The sequence below is a fragment of the Panulirus ornatus genome, chromosome 46 (assembly GCF_036320965.1).
Source record: "Panulirus ornatus isolate Po-2019 chromosome 46, ASM3632096v1, whole genome shotgun sequence".
Taxonomy (NCBI): domain Eukaryota; kingdom Metazoa; phylum Arthropoda; class Malacostraca; order Decapoda; family Palinuridae; genus Panulirus; species Panulirus ornatus.
In genome coordinates, this window is record NC_092269.1 from 23,851,135 (window position 1) to 23,874,996 (window position 23,862).

The 23,862-nt window shown below is 40.3% G+C and overlaps 2 protein-coding genes across 2 annotated transcripts in view; both read right to left on the reverse strand.

The window, feature by feature from the left end:
* Positions 1-23,862, reverse strand: part of LOC139763335 (glutamate receptor-like) — a 767,617-nt gene that overhangs the window by 76,657 nt on the left and 667,098 nt on the right. The gene's annotated exons all lie outside the window — the stretch shown is intronic.
* LOC139763384 (uncharacterized) lies at positions 22,350-23,598 on the reverse strand. Its single transcript, XM_071689397.1, has 3 exons — positions 23,318-23,598; positions 22,809-22,944; positions 22,350-22,355 (listed from the first exon to the last, which is right to left on the reverse strand). The coding sequence occupies exons 1-3, from the start codon at positions 23,596-23,598 to the stop codon at positions 22,350-22,352; spliced, it is 423 nt and encodes a 140-aa protein (XP_071545498.1).

Genomic DNA, 23,862 nt, shown 5'->3' on the forward strand with positions numbered 1-23,862 from the left:
TCCCACTTCTCCTCTTTCCCTCCACCTCCGACACATATATCCTCTTGGTCAATCTCTCCTCACTCATTCTCTCCATGTCCCAAAACCATTTCAAAACACCCTCTTCTGCTCTCTCAACCACGCTCTTTTTATTTCCACACATCTATCTTACCCTTACATTACTTACTCGATCAAACCACCTCACATCACATATTGTCCTCGGACATCTCATTTCCAGCACATCCACCCTCCTGGTCACAACTCTATCCATAGCCCACGCCTCGCAACCATACAACATTTTTGGAACCACTATTCCTTAAACATACCCATTTTTGCTTTCCGAGATAATGTTCTCGACTTCCTCACATTCTTCAAGGCTCACAGGATTTTCACCCCCTCCCCCACCATATGATCCACTTCCGCTTCCATGGTTCAATCCGCTGCCAGCACCACTTCCAGATATTTAAAACACTTTACTTCCTCCAGTTTTTCTCTATTCAAACTCACCTCCCAATTGACTTGACCCTCAACCCTACTGTACCTAATAACCTTGCTCTTATTCACATTTACTCTTAACTTTCTTCTTTCACACACTTTACGAAACTCAGTCACCAGCTTCTGCAGTTTTTCACATGAATCAGCCACCAGCGCTATATCATCAGCGAACAACAACTGACTCACTTCCCAAGCTCTCTAATCCCCAACAGACTTCATACTTGCCCCTCTTTCCAAAACTCTTGCATTCACCTCCCTAACAACAGAAACCATAAACAAATTAAACAACCAAGGAGACATCACACACCCCTGCCGCAAACCTACATTCATTCAGAACCAATCACTTTCCTCTCTTCCTACACGTACATATGCCTTACATCCTCGATAAAAACTTTTCACTACTTCTAAAAACTTGCCTCCCACACCATATATTCTTAGTACCTTCCACAGAGCATCTCTATTAACTCTATCATATGCCTTCTCCAGATCCGTAAATGCTACATACAAATCCATTTGCTTTTCTAAGCATTTCTCACATACATTCTTCAAAGCAAACACCTGATCCACACATCCTCTACCACTTATGAAACCACACTGCTCTTCCCCAATCTGATGCTCTGTACATGCCTTCACCCTCTCAATTAATACCCTCCCATATAATTTACTAGGAATACTCAACAAACTTATACCTCTGTAATTTGAGCACTCACTCTTGTCCCCTTTGCCATTGTACAATGGTACTATGCACGCATATATATATATATATATATATATATATATATATATATATATATATATATATATATATATATATATATATATATATATATATATATATATATACACGAGACCGGGTTATAGTGATGGGTGATTTGAATGCAAAGGTGAGTAATGTGGCAGTTGAGGGAATAATTAGTGTACCTGGGGTGTTCAGTGTTGTTAATAGAAATGGTGAAGAGCTTGTAGATTTATGTGCTGAAAAGGACTGGTGATTGGGAATACTTGCTTTAAAAAGCGAGATATACATAAGTATACGTATGTAAGTAGGAAAGATGGCCAGAGAGCGTTATTGGATTACGTGTTAATTGACAGGCGCGGGAAAGAGAGACTTTTGGATGTTAATATGCTGAGAGGTGCAACTGGAGGGATGTCTGATCATTATCTTGTGGAGGCTAATGTGAAGATTTGTATGGGTTTTCAGAAAAGAAGAGTGAATGTTGGGGTGAAGAGGTTGGTGAGAGTAAGTGAGCTTGGCAAGGAGACTTGTGTGAGGAAGTACCAGGAGAGACTGAGTACAGAATGGAAAAAGGTGAGAACAATGGAAGTAAGGGGAGTGGGGGAGGAATGGGATGTATTTAGGGAATCAGTGATGTATTGCGCAAAAGATGCTTGTGGCATAAGGAGCGTGGGAGGTGGGTTGATTAGAAAAGGTTGTGAGTGGTGGGCTGAAGAAGTAAGATTATTAGTGAAAGAGAAGAGAGAGGCAATTGGACGATTTTTGCAGGGAAAAAATGCAAATGATTGGGAGAGGTATAAATCAAAGAGGCAGGAGGTCAAGAGAAAGGTGCAAGAGGTGAAAAAGAGGGCAAATGAGAGTTGGGGTGAGAGAGTATCATTAAATTTTAGGGAGAATAAAAAGGTGTTTTGGAAGGAGGTAAATAAAGTGCGTAAGACAAGGGAGGAAATGGGAACTTCAGTGAAGGGGGCTAATGGGGAGGTGATAATAAGTAGTGGTGATGTGAGAAGGAGATGGAGTGAGTATTTTGAAGGTTTGTTGAATGTGTTTGATGATTTAGTGGCAGATATGGGGGGTCTTGGTCGAGGTTGTGTGCAAAGTGAAAGGGTTAGGGAAAATCATTTCTTAAATAGAGAAGAGGTAGTGAAAGCTTTACGGAAGATGAAAGCCGGCAAGGCAGCAGGTTTGGATGGTATTGCAGTGGAATTTATTAATAAAAGGGGGTGACTGTATTGTTGAATGGTTGGTAAGGTTATATAATCTATGTATGATTCATGGTGAGGTGCCTGAGGATTGGCGGAATGCTTGCATAGTGCCATTGTACAAAGGCAAAGGGAATAAGAGAGAGTGCTCAAATTACAGAGGTATAAGTTTGCTGAGTATTCCTGGTAAATTATATGGGAGGGTATTGATTGAGAGGGTGAAGGCATGTACAGAGCATCAGATTGGGGAAGAGCAGTGTGGTTTCAGAAGTGGATCTGTATGTAGTATTTATGGATCTGGAGAAGGCATATGATAGAGTTGATAGAGATGCTCTGTGGAAGTTTTTAAGAATATATTGTGTGGGAGGCAAGTTGTTAGAAGCAGTGAAAAGTTTTTATCGAGGATGTAAGGCCAAAATTGTATATACATACATGTCCACACACGCAAATATATATACTTATATATCTCAGTGTACACACATTTATACGCACACAGACATATACATATATACACATGTAAATAATTCATACTGTGTGCCTTTATTTGTTCCCATTGCCACCTCGCCACACATGGAATAACATCCCCCTCCACCCTCATGTGTGCGAGGTAGCGCTAGGAAAAGAAAACAAAGGCCCAATTCGTTCAAACTCAGTCTCTAGCTGTCATATAATAATGCACTAAAACCACTGCTCCAGTTCCACATGCAGGCCCTACAGAACTTTCCGTGGTTTACCGTAAACGCTTCATATAACCTGGTTCAATCCCTTGACAGCACGTCGACCCCGGTATATCGTATCGTTCCAGTTCACTCTATTCCTTGCACTCCTTTCACCCTCCTGCATGTTCAGCCCCCGATCACTCAAAATCTTTTTCACTTCATCTTTCCACCTCCAATTTGGTCTACCACTTCTCCTCGTTCCCTCCACCTCTGACACATATCTCGTCTTGGTCAATCTTTCCTCACTCATTCTCTCCATGTGACCAAACCATTTCAAAACACCCTCTTCTGCTCTCTCAACCACACTCTTTTTATTTCCACACATCCCTCTTACCCTATTATTACTTTCTCGATCAAACCACGTCACACCGCATATTGACGTCAAACATCTCATTTCCAGCACATCCACCCTCCTGCGCACAACTTTATCCACAGCCCACTGCTTGCAACCATACAACATTGTTGTAACCACTATTCCTTCAAACACACCCATTTTTGCTCTCCGAGATAATGTTCTCGACTTCAAACATTCTTCAAGGCTTCCAGAATTTTCCTCCCCTTCCCTACCCTATGATTTACTTCGGTTTCAATGGTTCCATCCGCTGCCAGATCCACTCCCAGATATCTAAACTACTTTACTTCTTCTAGTTTTTCTCCATTCAAACTTACCTCCCAATTGACTTGACCCTCAACCCTGCTGTACCTAATAATCTTGCTGTTATTCACATTTACTCCTAAGTTTCTTCTTTCACAGACTTTAACAAACTCAGTCACCAGCTACTGAAGTTTCTCATATGAATCAGCCACCAGCGCTGTATCGTCAGCGAACAACAACTGACTCACTTCCCAAGCTCTCTCATCCACAACAGACTTCATACTTGCCCCTCTTTCCAAAACTCATGCATTGACCTAACTAACAACCCCATCCATAACCAAGTCAAACAACCATGGAGACATCACACACCCCTGCCGCAAACTTACATTCACTGAGAACCAATCACTTTCCTCTCCTCCTACACGTACACATGTCTTACATCCTCGATAAAAACTTTTCACTGATTCTAACAACTTGCCTCCCACACCATATATTCTTAATACCTCCCACAGAGCATCTCTATCAACACTATCATATGCCTTCTCCAGATCCATAAATGCTACATACAAATCCATTTGCTTTTCTAAGTATTTCTCACATATATTCTTCAAAGCAAACACCTGGTCCACACATTCTCTACCATTTCTGAAACCACACTTCTCTTCCCCAATCTGATGCTCTGTACATGCCTTCACCTTCTCAATCAATACCCTCCCATAAGTTTACCAGGAATACTCAACAAAATTACACCTCTGCAATTTGAGCACTTACTCTTATCCCCTTTCCATTTGTACAATGGCACTATGCAGGCATTCCGCCAATCCTCAGGAACCTCACCATGAATCATACATACATTAAATAACCTTACCAACCAGTAAACAATACAATCACCACCTTTTTTAATAAATTCCACTACAATACCATCCAAACCTGCTGCCTTGCCGGCTTTCATCTTCCGAAAAGGTTTTACTACCTGTTCCCTGTTTACCAAATCATTGTCCTTAACTCTCCACTTTGCACACCACCTCGACCAAAACACCCTATATCTGCCACTGTATCATCAAACACATTCAACAAACCTTCAAAATACTCACTCCATCTCCTTCTCACGTCACCATTACTTATTATTACCTCCCCATTAGCTCCCTTCAATGAAGTTCCCATTTGCTCCCTTGCCTTATGCACTTTATTTACCTCCTTCAAAACACCTTTTTATTCTCCCTAAAATTGAATGATACTCTCTCACCCCAGCTCTCATTTGCCCTCTTTTTCACCTCTTGCACCTTTATCTTGACCTGCTGCCTCTTTCTTTTATACATCTCGCACTCATTCGCATTTTTTCACTGCAAAAATCGTCCAAATGCCTCTCTCTCCTCTTTCACTAGTAATCTTACTTCTTCATCCCACCACTCACTACCCTTTCTAATCAACTCACCTCCCACGCTTCTCATGCCACAATCATTTTTTGCGCAAGCCATCACTGATTCCCTAAATACATCCCATCCCCCCCCCCCAACTCCCCTTACATCGTTTGTTCTCACCTTTCTACATTCTGTACTCAGTCTCTCCTGGTACTTCCTCACACAAGCCTCCTTCCCAAACTCACTTACTCTCACCACTCTCTTCACCCCAACATTCCCTCTTCTTTTTTGAAAACCCATACAAATCTTCACCTTCGCCTCCACAAGATAATGATCAGACATCCCTCCAGTTGCACCTCTCAGCACATTAACATCCAAAAGTCTATCTTTCGCGCGCCTATCAGTTAACACTTAATCCAATAACGCTCTCTGGCCATCTCTTTTACTTACATACGTATACTTATGTATATCTCTCTTTTTAAACCTGGTATTCCCAATCGCCATTCCTTTTTCAGCACATAAATCTACAAGCTCTTCACCATTTCCATTTACAACACTGAACACCGCATGTGTACCAATTATTCCCTCAACTGCCACATTACTCACCTTTGCATTCAAATCACCCATCACTATAATCCGGTCTTGTGCATTAAAACCACTAGCACACTCATTCAGCTGGTCCCAAAACACTTGCCTCTCATGATCTTTCTTCTCATCCCCAAGTGCATATCCACCAATAATCACCCATCTCTCTCCATCAACTTTCAGTTTTACCCATATTAATCGAGAATGCACTTACTTACACACTATCACATACTCCCACAACTCCTGTTTCAGGAGTAGTGCTACTCCTTCACTTGCTTTTGTACTCTCACTAACCCCTGACTTTACTACCAAGACATTCACAAATCACTCTTCCCCTTTACCCTTTAGCTTCACTTCACTCAGAGCCAAAACAATCCAGGTTCCTTTCCTCAAGCATACTACCTATATATATAAATATATATTATATATATATATATATATATATATATATATATATATATATATATATATATATATATATATATATATAATATATAATATATATTATATATATAATATATATATATATATATATATATATATATATATATATTTTTTTTTTTTTTTTATTTATTTTACTATGTCGCTGTCTCCCGCGTTAACGAGGTAACGCAAGGAAACAGACGAAAGAATGGCCAACCCACCCACATACACATGTTATACATACAGTCCACACAACAAATCTATATACTATAATCTCAATGTACAATATATATATACCACACAGTTATATACATATATACAAATGTACAATAATTCATACTGTCTGCCTTTATTTGTTCCCATTGCCACCTCGCCACACATGGAATAACATCCCCCTCCACCCTCATGTGTGCGAGGTAGCGCTAGGAAAAGAAAACAAAGGCCCAATTCGTTCAAACTCAGTCTCTAGCTGTCATATAATAATGCACTAAAACCACTGCTCCAGTTCCACATGCAGGCCCTACAGAACTTTCCGTGGTTTACCGTAAACGCTTCATATAACCTGGTTCAATCCATTGACAGCACGTCGACCCCGGTATATCGTATCGTTCCAATTCACTCTATTCCTTGCACTCCTTTCACCCTCCTGCATGTTCAGCCCCCGATCACTCAAAATTTTTTTCACTCCATCTTTCCACCTCCAATTTGGTCTACCACTTCTCCTCGTTCCCTCCACCTCTGACACATATCTCGTCTTGGTCAATCTTTCCTCACTCATTCTCTCCATGTGACTAAACCATTTCAAAACACCCTCTTCTGCTCTCTCAACCACACTCTTTTTATTTCCACATATCCCTCTTACCCTATTATTACTTTCTCGATCAAACCACGTCACACCGCATATTGACGTCAAACATCTCATTTCCAGCACATACACCCTCCTGCGCACAACTTTATCCACAGCCCACTGCTTGCAACCATACAACATTGTTGTAACCACTATTCCTTCAAACACACCCATTTTTGCTCTCCGAGATAATGTTCTCGACTTCAAACATTCTTCAAGGCTTCCAGAATTTTCCTCCCCTTCCCTACCCTATGATTTACTTCGGTTTCAATGGTTCCATCCGCTGCCAGATCCATTCCCAGATATCTAAACTACTTTACTTCTTCTAGTTTTTCTCCATTCAAACTTACCTCACAATTGACTTGACCCTCAACCCTGCTGTACCTAATAATCTTGCTGTTATTCACATTTACTCCTAAGTTTCTTCTTTCACAGACTTTAACAAACTCAGTCACCAGCTACTGAAGTTTCTCATATGAATCAGCCACCAGCGCTGTATCGTCAGCGAACAACAACTGACTCACTTCCCAAGCTCTCTCATCCACAACAGACTTCATACTTGCCCCTCTTTCCAAAACTCATGCATTGACCTAACTAACAACCCCATCCATAACCAAGTCAAACAACCATGGAGACATCACACACCCCTGCCGCAAACTTACATTCACTGAGAACCAATCACTTTCCTCTCCTCCTACACGTACACATGTCTTACATCCTCGATAAAAACTTTTCACTGATTCTAACAACTTGCCTCCCACACCATATATTCTTAATACCTCCCACAGAGCATCTCTATCAACACTATCATATGCCTTCTCCAGATCCATAAATGCTACATACAAATCCATTTGCTTTTCTAAGTATTTCTCACATATATTCTTAAAAGCAAACACCTGGTCCACACATTCTCTACCATTTCTGAAACCACACTTCTCTTCCCCAATCTGATGCTCTGTACATGCCTTCACCTTCTCAATCAATACCCTCCCATAAGTTTACCAGGAATACTCAACAAAATTACACCTCTGCAATTTGAGCACTCACTCTTATCCCCTTTCCATTTGTACAATGGCACTATGCAGGCATTCCGCCAATCCTCAGGAACCTCACCATGAATCATACATACATTAAATAACCTTACCAACCAGTAAACAATACAATCACCACCTTTTTTAATAAATTCCACTACAATACCATCCAAACCTGCTGCCTTGCCGGCTTTCATCTTCCGAAAAGGTTTTACTACCTGTTCCCTGTTTACCAAATCATTGTCCTTAACTCTCCCACTTTGCACACCACCTCGACCAAAACACCCTATATCTGCCACTGTATCATCAAACACATTCAACAAACCTTCAAAATACTCACTCCATCTCCTTCTCACGTCACCATTACTTATTATTACCTCCCCATTAGCTCCCTTCAATGAAGTTCCCATTTGCTCCCTTGCCTTATGCACTTTATTTACCTCCTTCAAAACACCTTTTTATTCTCCCTAAAATTGAATGATACTCTCTCACCCCAGCTCTCATTTGCCCTCTTTTTCACCTCTTGCACCTTTATCTTGACCTGCTGCCTCTTTCTTTTATACATCTCGCACTCATTCGCATTTTTTCACTGCAAAAATCGTCCAAATGCCTCTCTCTCCTCTTTCACTAGTAATCTTACTTCTTCATCCCACCACTCACTACCCTTTCTAATCAACTCACCTCCCACGCTTCTCATGCCACAATCATTTTTTGCGCAAGCCATCACTGATTCCCTAAATACATCCCATCCCCCCCCCCCCAACTCCCCTTACATCGTTTGTTCTCACCTTTCTACATTCTGTACTCAGTCTCTCCTGGTACTTCCTCACACAAGCCTCCTTCCCAAACTCACTTACTCTCACCACTCTCTTCACCCCAACATTCCCTCTTCTTTTTTGAAAACCCATACAAATCTTCACCTTCGCCTCCACAAGATAATGATCAGACATCCCTCCAGTTGCACCTCTCAGCACATTAACATCCAAAAGTCTATCTTTCGCGCGCCTATCAGTTAACACTTAATCCAATAACGCTCTCTGGCCATCTCTTTTACTTACATACGTATACTTATGTATATCTCTCTTTTTAAACCTGGTATTCCCAATCACCATTCCTTTTTCAGCACATAAATCTACATGCTCTTCACCATTTCCATTTACAACACTGAACACCGCATGTGTACCAATTATTCCCTCAACTGCCACATTACTCACCTTTGCATTCAAATCACCCATCACTATAATCCGGTCTTGTGCATTAAAACCACTAGCACACTCATTCAGCTGGTCCCAAAACACTTGCCTCTCATGATCTTTCTTCTCATCCCCAAGTGCATATGCACCAATAATCACCCATCTCTCTCCATCAACTTTCAGTTTTACCCATATCAATCTAAAGTTTACTTTTTTACAATCTATCACATACTCCCACAACTCCTGTTTCAGGAGTAGTGCTACTCCTTCACTTGCTTTTGTACTCTCACTAACCCCTGACTTTACTACCAAGACATTCACAAATCACTCTTCCCCTTTACCCTTTAGCTTCACTTCACTCAGAGCCAAAACATCCAGGTTCCTTTCCTCAAGCATACTACCTATATATATAATATATATATATATATATATATATATATATATATATATATATATATATATATATATATATATATATATATATATATATATATATATATATATATATATATATATATATATATATATATATATATATATATATATATTTTTTTTTTTTTTTTTATTTATTTTACTATGTCGCTGTCTCCCGCGTTAACGAGGTAACGCAAGGAAACAGACGAAAGAATGGCCCAACCCACCCACATACACATGTTTATACATACAAGTCCACACATACAAATCTACATACCTATACATCTCAATGTACATATATATATATACACACACAGTTATATACATATATACAAATGTACATAATTCATACTGTCTGCCCTTATTTAATTCTATCGACACCTCGTCACACATGGAGTAACAGCCCCCTCCCTCCTCATGTGTGCGAGGTAGCCCTAGGAAATGACAACAAAGTTCCCATTCGTTCACACTCAGTCTCTAGCTGTCATGTAATAATGCACTGAAACCACAGCTCCCTTTCCACATCCAGGCCCCACAGAACTTTCGATGGTTTACCCCAGACGCTTCACATGCCCTGGTTCAATCCCCTGTATACCATATCGTTCCAATTCACTCTATTCCTTGCACGCTTTTCACCCTCCTGCATGTTCAGGCCCCGATCATTCAAAATCTTTTTCACTCCATCTTTCCACCTCCAATTTGGTCTCCCACTTTCTCGTTCCCTCCACCTCTGACATATACATCCTCTTGGTCAATCTTTCCTCACTCATTCTCTCCATGTGACTAAACCTTTTCAAAACACCCTCTTTTGTTCTCTCAACCACACTCTTTTTATCTCCACATATCTCTCTTACCCCTACTGTACTCACTCGATCAAACCACCTCACACCATATATTGTCCTCAAACATCTCATTTCCAGAACATCCACCCTCCTGCGCACAATTCTATCCATAGCCTACGCCTCGCAGCCATACAATATTGTTGGAAACACTATTCCTTCAAAAATACCCATTTTTGCTTTCCAAGATAATGTTCTCGAATTCCAAACATTTCATCAAGGCTCCCAGAATTTTTGCCCTCTCCCCCACCCTATGATCACTTCCACTTCCATGGTTCCATCCATTGCAAGAATAACTCCCAGATATCTAAAACACTTTATTTCCTCCAGTTTTTCTCCATTCAAACTTACCTCCCAGTTGACTTGACCCTCAACCCTACTGTACCTTGCTCTTATTCACATTTACTCTTAACTTTCTTCTTTCACACTGAACCAGACTCAGTCACACGCTTCTGCAGTTTCTCACATGAATCAGCCACTAGCGCTGTATTATCAGCGAACAACAACTGACTCACCTCCCAAACTCTCTCATCAGGAACAAACTGCATACTTGCCCCTCCTTCAAAAACTCTTGCATTCACCTTCCTGACAGCCTCATCCATAAACAAATTAAACAACCATGGAGACATCACACACCACTGCCGCAAACCTACATTCACTGAGAACCAATCACTTTCCTTTCTTCCTACACGCACACATGCCTTATATCCTCGATAAAAACTTTTCACTGCTTCTAACAACTTGCCTCCCACACCATATAATCTTAATACCTTCCACAGAGCATCTCTATCAACTCTATCATATGCCTTCTCCAGATCCATAAATGCTACATACAAATCCATTTGCTTTTCTAAGTATTTCTCACATACATTCTTCAAAGCAAACACCTGATCCACACATCATCCACCACCTCTGAAACCACACTGCTCTTCCGCAATCTGATTCTCTGTACATGACTTCACCATGTCAATCAATACCCTCCCATATAATTTATCAAGAATACTCAACAAACTTATACTTCTGTAATTTGAGCACTCACTCTTAACCCCTTTGCCTTTGGACAATGGCACTATGCAAGAATTCCGCCAATCATCAGGCACCTCAACATGAATCATACATACATTAAGTAACCTTACCAACCAGTCAACAATACAGTCACCCCCTTTTTCAATAAATTCCACTGCAATACCATCCAAACATGCTGCCTTGCCGACTTTCATCTTCCGCAAAGCTTTTACTACCTCTTCTCTGTTTACCAAATCATTTTCCCTAACCCTTTCACTTTGCACACCACCTCGAGCAAAACACCCTATATCTGCCACTCTATCATCAAACACATTCAACAAATCTTCAAAATTTTCACTCCATCTCCTTCTCACATCACCACTATTTGTTATCACCTCCCCATTAGCTCCCTTCACTGAAGTTCCCATTTGCTCCCTTGTCTTATGCACTTTATTTACCTCCTTCCAAAACATCTTTTTATTCTCCCTAAAATTTAATGATACTCTCTCACCCCAACTTTCTTTTGCCCTCTTTCTCACCTCTTGCGCCTCTCTCTTTCCCTCTTGCCTCTTTCTTTTACATATCTCGCACTCATTTGCATTTTTTCACTGCAAAAATCGTCCAAATGCCTCTCTCTTCTCTTTCACTAATAATCATACTTCTTCATCCCACCACTCATTACCGTTTCTAATCAACCCACCTCCCACGCTTCTCACGCCACAAGCATCTTTTGCGCAAGCCATCACTGCTTCCCTAAACACATCCCATTCCTCCCCCACTCCCCTAACCTCCTTTGTTCTCATCTTTTTCCATTCTGTACTCACTCTCTCCTGGTACTTCCTCACACGAGTCTCCTTCCCAAGCTCACTTACTCTCACCACTCTCTTCACCCAAACATTCTCTCTTCTTTTCTGAAAAGCCATACAAATCTTCACCTGCGCCTCCACAATATAATGATCAGACATCCCTCCAGTTGCACCTCTCAGCACATTAACATCCAAAAGTCTATCTTTCGCGCGCCTATCAGTTAACACTTAATCCAATAACGCTCTCTGGGCATCTCTTCTACTTACATACGTATAGTTATGTATATCTCGCTTTTTAAACCAGGTATTCCCAATCACCAGTCCTGTTTCAGCACATAAATCTACAAGCTCTTCACCATTTCCATTTACAACACTGAACACCCCATGTATACCAATAATTCCCTCAACTGCCACATTACTCACTTTTGCATTGAAATCACCCATCACTATAACCCGGTCTTGTGCTTCAAAACCATTATCACCCTCATTCAGCTGCTCCCAAAACACTTGCCTCTCATGATCTTTCTTCTCATCCCTAAGTGCATATTCACCAATAATCACCGAATCTCTCTCCATCAACTTTCAGTTTTACCCATATCAATCTAGAGTTTACTTTCTTACAATCTATCACATACTCCTACAACTCTTGTTTCAGGAGTAGTGCTACTCCTTCCCTTGCTTTTGTCCTCTCACTAACCCCTGACTTTACTACCAAGACATTCACAAACCACTCTTCCCCTTTACCCTTTAGCTTCTTTTCACTCAGAGCCAAACCATCCAGGTTCCTTATCTCAAACCCACTACCTATATATATATATATATATATATATATATATATATATATATATATATATATATATATATATATATATATATATATATATATGTATTTTTTTTTCTATTTATTTTACTTTGTCGCTGTCTCCCGCGTTAGCGAGGTAACGCAAGAAAACAGACGAAAGAATGGCCCAACCCACCCACATACACATGTATATACATACAAGTCCACACATACAAATCTACATGCCTATACATCTCAATGTACATATATATATGCACACAAAGACATATACATATACACAAATGTACATAAATCATACTGTCTGCCTTTATCTGTTTCCATCACCACCTCGTCACACATGGAATAACAGCCCCCTTCCCCCTCATGTGTGCGAGGTGGCGCCAGGAAATGACAACAAAGGCCCCATTCGTTCACACTCAGTGTCTAGCTGTAGTGTAATAATGCACTGAAACCACAGCTCCCTTTCCACATCCAGGCCCCACAGAACTTTCGATGGTTTACCCCAGACGCTTCACATGCCCTGGTTCAATCCCCTGTATTCCACATCGTTCAAATTCACTCTTTTCCTTGAACGCCTTTCACCCTCCTGCATGTTCAGGCCACGATCACTCAAAATCTTTTTCACTCAATCGTTCCACCTCCAATTTGGTCTGCCACTTCTCGTTCCCTCCACCTCTGACATATATTTCCTCTTGGTCAATCTTTTATCACTCATTCACTCCATGTGACTAAACCATTTCAAAACACCCTCGTTTGTTCTCTCAACCACACTCTTTTTATCTCCACATATCTCTTTTACCCCTACTGTACTCACTCGATCAAACCACCTCACACCATATATTGTCCTCAAACATCTCATTTCCAGCACATCCACCCTCCTGCGCACAACTCTATCCATAGACTACGCCTCGCACCCATACAACATTGTTGGAAAGACTATTCCTTCAAAAATACCCATTTTTGCTTTCCAAGATAATGTTCTCGAATTCCAAACATTCTTCAAGGCTCCAGGAATTTTTGCCCCCTCCCCCACCCTATGATTCACTTCCACTTCCATGGTTCCAACCGTTGCCATATCCACTCCCAGATATCTAAAACACTTTATTTCCTCAAGTTTATTTCCTCAAGCCATTCAAACTTACCTCCAAATTGAATTGACCCTCAACCCTACTATAACTAATAACCTTGCTCTTATTCACATTTACTCTTAACTTTCTTTTTTCACACACTTTACCAGACTTAGTCACACGCTTTTGCATGAATCAGCCACCAGCGCTGTATCATCAGCGAACAACAACTGATTCACCTCCCAAGCTCTCTCATCAAGAACAGACTGCATCCTTGACCCTCTTTCAAAAACTCTTGCATTCACCTCCCTGACAGCCCCATCCATAAACAAATTAAACAACCATCGAGACATCACACACCCCTGCCGCAAACCTACATTCACTGAGAACCAATCACTTTCCTCTATTCCTACACGTACACATGCCTTACATCCTCGATAAGAACTTTTCATTGCTTCTAACAACTTTCCTCCCACACGATATAATCTTAATACCTTCCACAGAGCATCTTTATCAACTCTATCATATGAATTCTCCGAATCCATAAATGCTACATACAAATCTACTCGCTTTTCTAAGTATTTCTCACATACATTCTTCAAAGCAAACACCTGATCCACACATCCTCCACCACCTCTGAAACCACACTGCTCTTCCGCAATCTGATGCTCTGTACATGACTTCACCATCTCAATCAATACCCTCCCATATAATTTATCAGGAATACTCAACAAACTTATACCTCTGTAATTTGAGCACTCACTCTTATCCCCTTTACCTTTGGACAATGGCACTATACAAGCATTTCGCCAAGCCCTCAGGCACCTCACCATTAATCATACATACATTAAGTAACCTTACCAACCAGTCAACAATACAGTCACCCCCTTTTTTAATAAATTCCACTGCAATACCATCCAAACCTGCTGCCTTGCCGGGTTTCATCTTCCGCAAAGCTTTTACTACCTCTTTTCTGTTTATCAAATCATTTTCCCTAACCCTCTCACTTTGCACACCACCTCGACCAAAACACCCTATATCTGGCCACTCTATCATCAAACACATTCAACAAACCTTCAAAATTCTCACTCCATCACCTTCTCACATCACCACTACTTATTATCACCTCCTCAATAGCTCTCTTCACTGAAGTTCCCATTTGCTCCCTTGTCTTATGCACTTTATTTACCTCCTTCCAAGACATTTTTTTATTCTCCCTAAAATCTAATGATACTCTCTCACCCCAACTTTCTTTTGCCCTCTTTTTGACCTCTAGCACCTTTCTCTTTACTTCCTGCCTCTTTCTTTTATACATCTCACACTCATTTGCATTTTTTCACTGCAAAAATCGTCCAAATGCCTCTCTCTTCTCCTTCACTAATAATCATACTTCTTCATCCCACCACTCACTATCGTTTCTAATCAACACACCTCCCACGCTTCTCATGCCACAAGCATCTTTTGCGCAATCCATCACTGCTTCCCTAAACACATCCCATTCCTCCCCCACTCCCCTTACCTCCTTTGTTCTCACCTTTTTCCATTCTGAGCTCACTCTCTCTTGGTACTTCCTCACACGAGTCTCCTTCCCAAGCTCACTTACTCTCACCACTCTCTTCACCCCAACATTCTCTCTTCCTTTCTGAAAACCCCTACAAATCTTCACCTTCGCCTCCACAATATAATGATCAGACATCCCTCCAGTTGCACCTCTCAGCACATTAACATCCAAAAGTATCACATTCTCGCGCCTATCAATAAACACGCAACCCTATAATGCTCTCGGGCCATGTCTCCTACTTACATACGTAAAGTTATGTATATCTCGCTTTTTAAACTAAGTATTCCCAATCACTAGTTCTTTTTCAGCACATAAATCTACAAGCTCTTCGCCATTTCCATTTACAACACTGAACACACCATGCATACCAATTATTCCCGACACTGCCACATTAATCACCTTTGCATTCAAATCACCCATCACTATAACGCGGTCTTGTTCATCAAAACCACTAACACACTCATTCAGCTGCTCCCAAAACACTTGCCTCTCATGATCTTTCCTCTCAAGGACAGGTGCATATGCACCAATAATCACCCATCTCTCTCCATCAACTTTCAGTTCTACCCAAATCAATCTAGAATTTCCTTTCTTACACTCTATCACATACTCCCACAACTCCTTTTTCAGGAGAAGTGCTACTGCTTCAATTTCTCTTGTCCTCTCGCTGACCCTTACTTTACTCCCTAGACATTCCCAAACCACTCTTCCCCTTTACCCTTGAGCTTCGTTTCACTCAGAGCCAAAACATCCAGGCTCCTTTCCTCAAACATACTACCTATCTCTCCTTTTTTTCTCATATTGGTTACATCCACACACATTTAGACATCCCTGAGGATAGGGGAGAAAGAATACTTCCCACGCATTCCTCACGTGTCGTAGAAAACGACTAGAGGGGACGGGAGCGGGGGAACAAAAACCTTCCCCTCCTTGTATTTTAACTTTCTAAAAGTAGAAACAGAAGAAGGAGTCTCGCGGGGAGTGTTCATCCTCCTTTAAGGCTCAGATTGGGGTGTCTAAATGTGTGTGGATGTAACCAATAGTAGAAAAAAGGAGAGATAGGTAGTAAGTTTGAGGAATGGAACCTGGATGTTTTGGCTCTGAGTGAAACGAAGCTCAAGGGTAAAGGGGAAGAGTGGTTTGGGAATGTCTTGGGAGTAAAGTCAGGGGTTAGTGAGAGGACAAGAGCAAAACAGGATATTTGGGAGTATGTGATAGAGTGTAAGAAAGTAAATTCTAGATTGATATGGGTAAAACTGAAAGTTGGTGGAGAGAGATGGGTGATTATTGGTGTATATGCACCTGGGCATGAGAAGAAAAATCATGAGAGGCAAGTGTTTTGGGAGCAGCTGAATGAGTCTGTTCTTTGTTTTGATGCACAAGACCAGGTTATAGTGAAGGGTGATTTGAATGCAAAGGTGAGTAATGTGGTAGTTGAGGGAATAATTGGTATACATGGGGTGTTCGGTGTTGTAAATGGAAAAGGTGAAGAGCTTGTAGATTTATGTGCTGAAAAAGGACTGGTGTCTGGGAATACCTGGTATTAAATGCGAGATATACATAAGTATACGTATTTAAGTAAGAGCGATAGCCAGTAAGCGTTATTGGATTACATGGTAATTACATGGTATTGCAGTGGAATTTCTTAAAAAAGTGGGTGACTATATTGTTGACTGGTTGGTAAGGTTATTTAATGTATGTATGCTTCATGGTGAGGTGCCTGAGGATTGGCGGAATGCTTGCATAATGCCATTGTACAAAGGCAAAGAGGACAAAGTTGAGTGCTCAAATTACAGAGGTATACGTTTGTTGAGTATTCCTGGGAAATTATATTGGAGGGTATTGATTGATAGGGGAAAGGCGTGTACATAGCATCAGATTGGGGAAGAGCAGTTTGGTTTCAGAAGTGGTATCATCAGCGAACAACATCTGACTCACTTCCCAAGCTCTTTCATCCACAACAGACTGCATACTTGCCCCTCTTTCCAAAACTCTTGCATTCACTCCCCTAACAACCCCATCCATAAACAAATTAAACAACCGTGGAGACATTACACACCCCTGCCGCAAACCTACATTCACTGAGAACCAATCACTTTCCTCTCTTCCTACACGTACACATGCCTTACATCCTCGATAAAAACTTTTCACTGCTTCTAACGACTTGCCTCCCACACCATATATTCTTAATACCTTCCACAGAGCATCTTTATCAACTCTATCACATGCCTTCTCCACATCCATAAACGCTACATACAAATCCATATGTATATATATATATATATATATATATATATATATATATATATATATATATATATATATATATATATATATATATATATATATATATATATATAAGTATATATATATATATATATTTATACTTTGTCGCCGTCTCCCGCGTTTGCGAGGTAGCGCAAGGAAACAGACGAAAGAAATGGCCCAACTCCCCCCCATACCCATGTATATACATACGTCCACACACGCAAATATACATACCTACACAGCTTTCCATGGTTTACTCCAGACGCTTCACATGCCCTGCTTCAATCCACTGACAGCACGTCAACCCCGGTATACCACATCGCTCCAATTCACTATATTCCTTGCCCTCATTTCACCCTCCTGCATGTTCAGGCCCCGATCACACAAAATCTTTTTCACTCCATCTTTCCACCTCCAATTTGGTCTCCCTCTTCTCCTTGTTCCCTCCACCTTCGACACATATATCCTTTTGGTAAATCTTTCCTCACTCATCCTCTCCATGTGCCCAAACCACTTCAAAACACCCTCTTCTGCTCTCTCAACCACGCTCTTTTTATTTCCACACATCTCTCTTACCCTTACGTTACTCACTCGATCAAACCACCTCACACCACACATTGTCCTCAAACATCTCATTTCCAGCACATCCATCCTCCTGCGCACAACTCTATCCATAGCCCACGCCTCGCAACCATACAACATTGTTGGAACCACTATTCCTTCAAACATACCCATTTTTGCTTTCCGAGATAATGTTCTCGACTTCCACACATTCTTCAAGGCTCCCAGGATTTTCGCCCCCTCCCCCACCCTATGATACACTTCCGCTTCCATGGTTCCATCCGCTGCCAGATCCACTCCCAGATATCTAAAACACTTTACTTCCTCCAGTTTTTCTCCATTCAAACTTACCTCCCAATTGACTTGACCCTCAACCCTACTGTACCTAATAACCTTGCTCTTATTCACATTTGCTCTTAACTTTCTTCTTCACACACTTTACCAAACTCAGTCACCAGCTTCTGCAGTTTCTCACATGAATCAGCCACCAGCGCTGTATCATCAGCGAACAACAACTGACTCACTTCCCAAGGTCTCTCATCCACAACAGACTTCATACTTGCGCCTCTTTCCAAAACTCTTGCATTCACCTCCCTGACAACCCCATCCATAAACAAATTAAAGAACCATGGAGACATCACACATCCCTACCGCAAACCTACATTCACTGAGAACCAATCACTTTCCTCTCTTCCTACACGTATACATGCCTTACATCCTCGATAAAAACTTTTCACTGCTTCTAACAGCTTGCCTCCCACACCAAATATTCTTAATACCTTCCACAGAGCATCTCTATCAACTCTATCATATGCCTTCTCCAGATCCATAAATGCTACATACAAATCCATTTGCTTTTCTAAGTATTTCTCACATACATTCTTCAAAGCAAACACCTGATCCACACATCCTCTACCACTTCTGAAACCACACTGCTCTTCACCAATCTGATGCTCTGTACATGCCTTCACCCTTTCAATCAATACCCTCCCATATGATTTACCAGGAATACTCAACAAACTTATACCTTTGTAATTTGAGCACTCAATCTTATCCCCTTTGCGTTTGTACAATGGCACTATGCACGTATTCCGCCAATCCTCAGGCACCTCACCATGAGTCATACATACATTAAATAACCTTACCAACCAGTCAATAATACAGTCAACCCTTTTTTAATAAATTCCACTTCACTTGCCGGCTTTCATCTTCCGCAAAGCTTTTACTACCTCTTCTCTGTTTACCAAATCATTTTCCCTAACCCTCTCACTTTGCACACCACCTCGACCAAAACACCCTATATTTGCCACTCTATCATCAAACACATTCAACAGACCTTCAAAATACTCACTCCATCTCCTTCTCACATCACCACTACTTGTTATCACCTCCCCATTTGCGCCCTTCACTGAAGTTCCCATTTGCTCCCTTGTCTTACGCACTTTATTTACCTCCTTCCAGAACTTCTTTTTATTCTCCCTAAAATTTAATGATACTCTCTCACCCCAACTCTCATTTGCCCTCTTTTTCACCTCTTGCACCCTTCTCTTGACATTTATATACATATATTTATAAACATATGTATATATATATATATATATATATATATATATATATATATATATATATATATATATATATATATATATATATATATATATATAGATATATATAGATATATATATTTACATATATATATATATATATATATATATATATATATATATATATATATATATATATATATATATATATATATATATATCATACAAAGCTCTAACAGCTAGGATCGAACCTGGGACCCCTTGTGCAAGAGGCAGGCATGCTAACCGCTAGGATAAGGGACTGTATAATAGGAAACAACTATTCGAAATGCTAAGTATTCGAACACCCTTCGTCTCACACTGGTGAGCAACGGGGTCTATCGGTTGTTTCTATGAAGGTGCGCGTTCATATACACTTTATTCGTATTCATATAACTACGCGTTGTACAGTCAGGTTCGGTAAAACGCTATCAGCTGGCTATGTGTTCTGTTCGGAAACAACCGATAGATCCCGTTGCTCACCATTGTGAGACGAAGGGTATTCGAGTACTTAGTATTTCGAATAGTTGTTTCATATTATACAGTCCCTTAGCCTAGCGGTTAGCATGCCTGCCTCTTGCACAAGGGTTCCCAGGTTCGATCCTGGCTGTTGGAGCTTTGTATGTTCTATGAAGGTGCGCGTTCATATACACTTTATTCGTATTCATATAACTTCGCGTTGTACAGTCAGGTTCGGTAGAACGCTATCAGCTGGCTATGTGTTCTGTTCGGAAACAACCGATAGACCCCGTTGCTCACCATTGTGAGACGAAGGGTATTCGAGTACTTAGTATTTCGAATAGTTGTTTCCTATTATACAGTACCTTAGCCTAGCGGTTAGCATGCCTGCCTCTTGCACAATGGGTCCCAGGTTCGATCCTGTTTGTTGGACCTTTGTATGTTCTATGAAGGTGCGCGTTCATATACACTTTATTCGTATATATATATATATATATATATATATATATATATATATATATATATATATACATATATATGAATATATATATATATATATATATATATATATATATATATATATATATATATATATATATATATATATATATATATATGAATATATATATAATCCTATGAGTCGACTCTGAAAATGAAACACGATAAGTTCCCAAGTACATTTTCGTGTAATAATCACATCTTCTGTGGAGACGCAAGAAACAAAACAAAATTACTAAAGATCATTTTACCTGCTAATGGAATTTGGTTATGGTATGTAAATGATGTTCTTTGTGTTTGGCCAACAAATGAAAATCTACAAATTTTTCTCCCCTTACTTAACAATTTAGTACCTTCCATCAAATTTAATGTAGAAAATGAAAATAATGGTATGTTACCATTATTAGATTGCATAATCCATAGGCAAGAAAAGAAGTTTAAGTTTAATATTTACAGAAAACCCTCCAACGTATATTCATATATCCATTATTACTCATCTCAACATGACAGAGTTGAATTATCACTTATCTGAAGTTAAGATTTTATTGATGTTGAGTTTTTATAAAGTTGAGCCCAAACCTCCCATTGACACCAAGAATCTTTTAGTTCTCCCTTTTGATAATGATTTTACTTTACTTCCAGTGTTGCTTAAATCCTTTAATTTAAATGTTGACTTTGCAACATTAATGCTATAAAGAATATCTTAATCAGGAACTCACCAGAAAATTCTCTTGGATGCATCTATAAAGTGCCTTGTGGAAATTTTGACAAATTTTATGTTGGTGAGACTGGTAATGATATTTCTGTTAGACTTAAGCATCATATATTATAAGAACTGGAAAAGAATCAAATGCTTTGTTTAATCACGTTAAAAACTATGATCATTGTATTGACTGGAGTAATGCCATCTCATTTATTAACTCTATCTCTATTACCAAGAGAAATTTCATTGAATCTTCTATTACTAAATACACAAACAATTATAATCTTAATATTAATGATGGTCTATACAAATTAGATAACTTTATTGTTAATAAAATTTGTAAAATGATAAGTTTATGTCCGCTTGTTGTATGTTTTGGACAATCACATGTTTACCAAATAGCGTCCTAGCTTCGTCTCTTCGATGTATATCGATAAACTTACTTATATTTCTCTCTTGTATCTCCCCTTATGACGTGATTATTACACGAAAGTATAGATAATGTAAGAATATAGCATGAACAGGCACTCTCATATAACAATATTACCTTCCAACAGCTAGGACTCGAACCAGGACTTTTTGCATGGTATTCAGTAACGCTAACTACTCGGCCATGATCACCCCTAATAAGGAAATGAGTATTCGATTACAAGTAATCGCATAACCTTCGTAACGTCCATTAGCAGCAGGGCTTAGTTCGTTTAAATCACAGTAGGTTCACATTCCCAGCAGCTAGGCTTTTACAGAATCTTACTGTACAAAAGCGGAGGTACATGAACACGAATATAATGCCTGTGAACGCGCACTTTCATAGATCATATAATACCCTCTAACAGCCAGGACTCTAACCTAGAGGTTAACACAGATGCCCCGAAGCATTGCTGGGTCTCTGGTGTGTGTAGTTTAGGTCCGTATCCTCGTTAATGTTTCCCCCACGATATCTTCTTCCCACTGGATATGGTGGTTGACCAGTCCTGGACGGTGTCTGGCCAGACCTGGATGGTGGTTGACCAGACCTGGATGGTGGTAGGCTGGTGGTTATACAATAACTGGCGACAAGATTTAAATAAACTTACACGAAAATAGTAAGCATTGGTAGAGTTGCTCTGCCATATCATGGTAACGGAAGGGTCGTCCAGCACGTCCCTAAGGCTCTGGTAAGGTTGTGGGATGTGTCTCACGGCCAGAAGGGACATAAGGTTACCGGAGTAGCTCCGCGTTAACACCAGCGTCACCATCATCCACACCCCCAACACCAGCCGCTCCCACCACCAACACTCGCCAGCCAGCAAGATGTCTAGAAGCAGAAAGTAGTATTGATGACTATCAACACTTGCTTTCTTTGTCGTAGATGTGGTCTATCAATGTTGGTTTATGAATATCAATGTTCCAGCTTCCTTACAGTTCTTCAGTCAATATATTGACTCATTATCAAAACACTTGCCTGTATGGCTTGTTTCTGAGGCGGTTCAAGTACTATCACTCGCACCAGCGAAAGTTCATCTCTTATCTACTTCGAACCGACTTGCAAGAAGGGTCTCATCTATATATTTATTTACCTTGTTGAAATAGAATCCGGATGAACTGAAAGGTATTTTTCATCCATGTTCTCTGGTCCCCATATCCTTGAAGAGCGCATGACGATAACAGGACCACAGCTGCAGGCACCAGCAGCAGCGCCGTCAAGATGGCCGCCCACACCAGGGGCGCGAGGGGCAGCAGAAAGCCCCACGGGTCCACCTCTGGTCGCCCACGACCAGCAATGATTCGTGTGTTTTCTATGACGACTGGCCACGTGAAGTCCACCGCTTCAATGCGACTTGGGTTGAAGCTATAAGGGCCTAGTCCTATATCTGCCTCCTTCATGAAGAAAGAGAACAAATTACAGATCAAAAACTTGTGTGAAAATGACTGATTAAATCATTTGTTTCAGAAAATAAACAATAATGATTTTTGGAGAAATGGAATTTCACTGAGCAGAGAAACGCATATGCGAAATTTTGGTGAATTGGACGTTCAAGAAACATTCCAAGATATAGATGATTTAAGGAGACTTAATCAATACAGTGGGAAAAGGATGGAAATACTCGCTAGAGTAATAGTCAAAGTCTTAGGGAAGACGTGAAGTGG

Coding starts and splice junctions, on each gene's coding strand:
- LOC139763384 (XM_071689397.1), bottom strand. CDS start 23,598: ATGAAGGAGGCAGATATAGGACTAGGCCCTTATAGCTTCAACCCAAGT. Junction 22,945..23,317: donor TGGATGAAAAATACCTTTCA/GTTCATCCGGAT, acceptor GTTAACGCGGAG/CTACTCCGGTAACCTTATGT.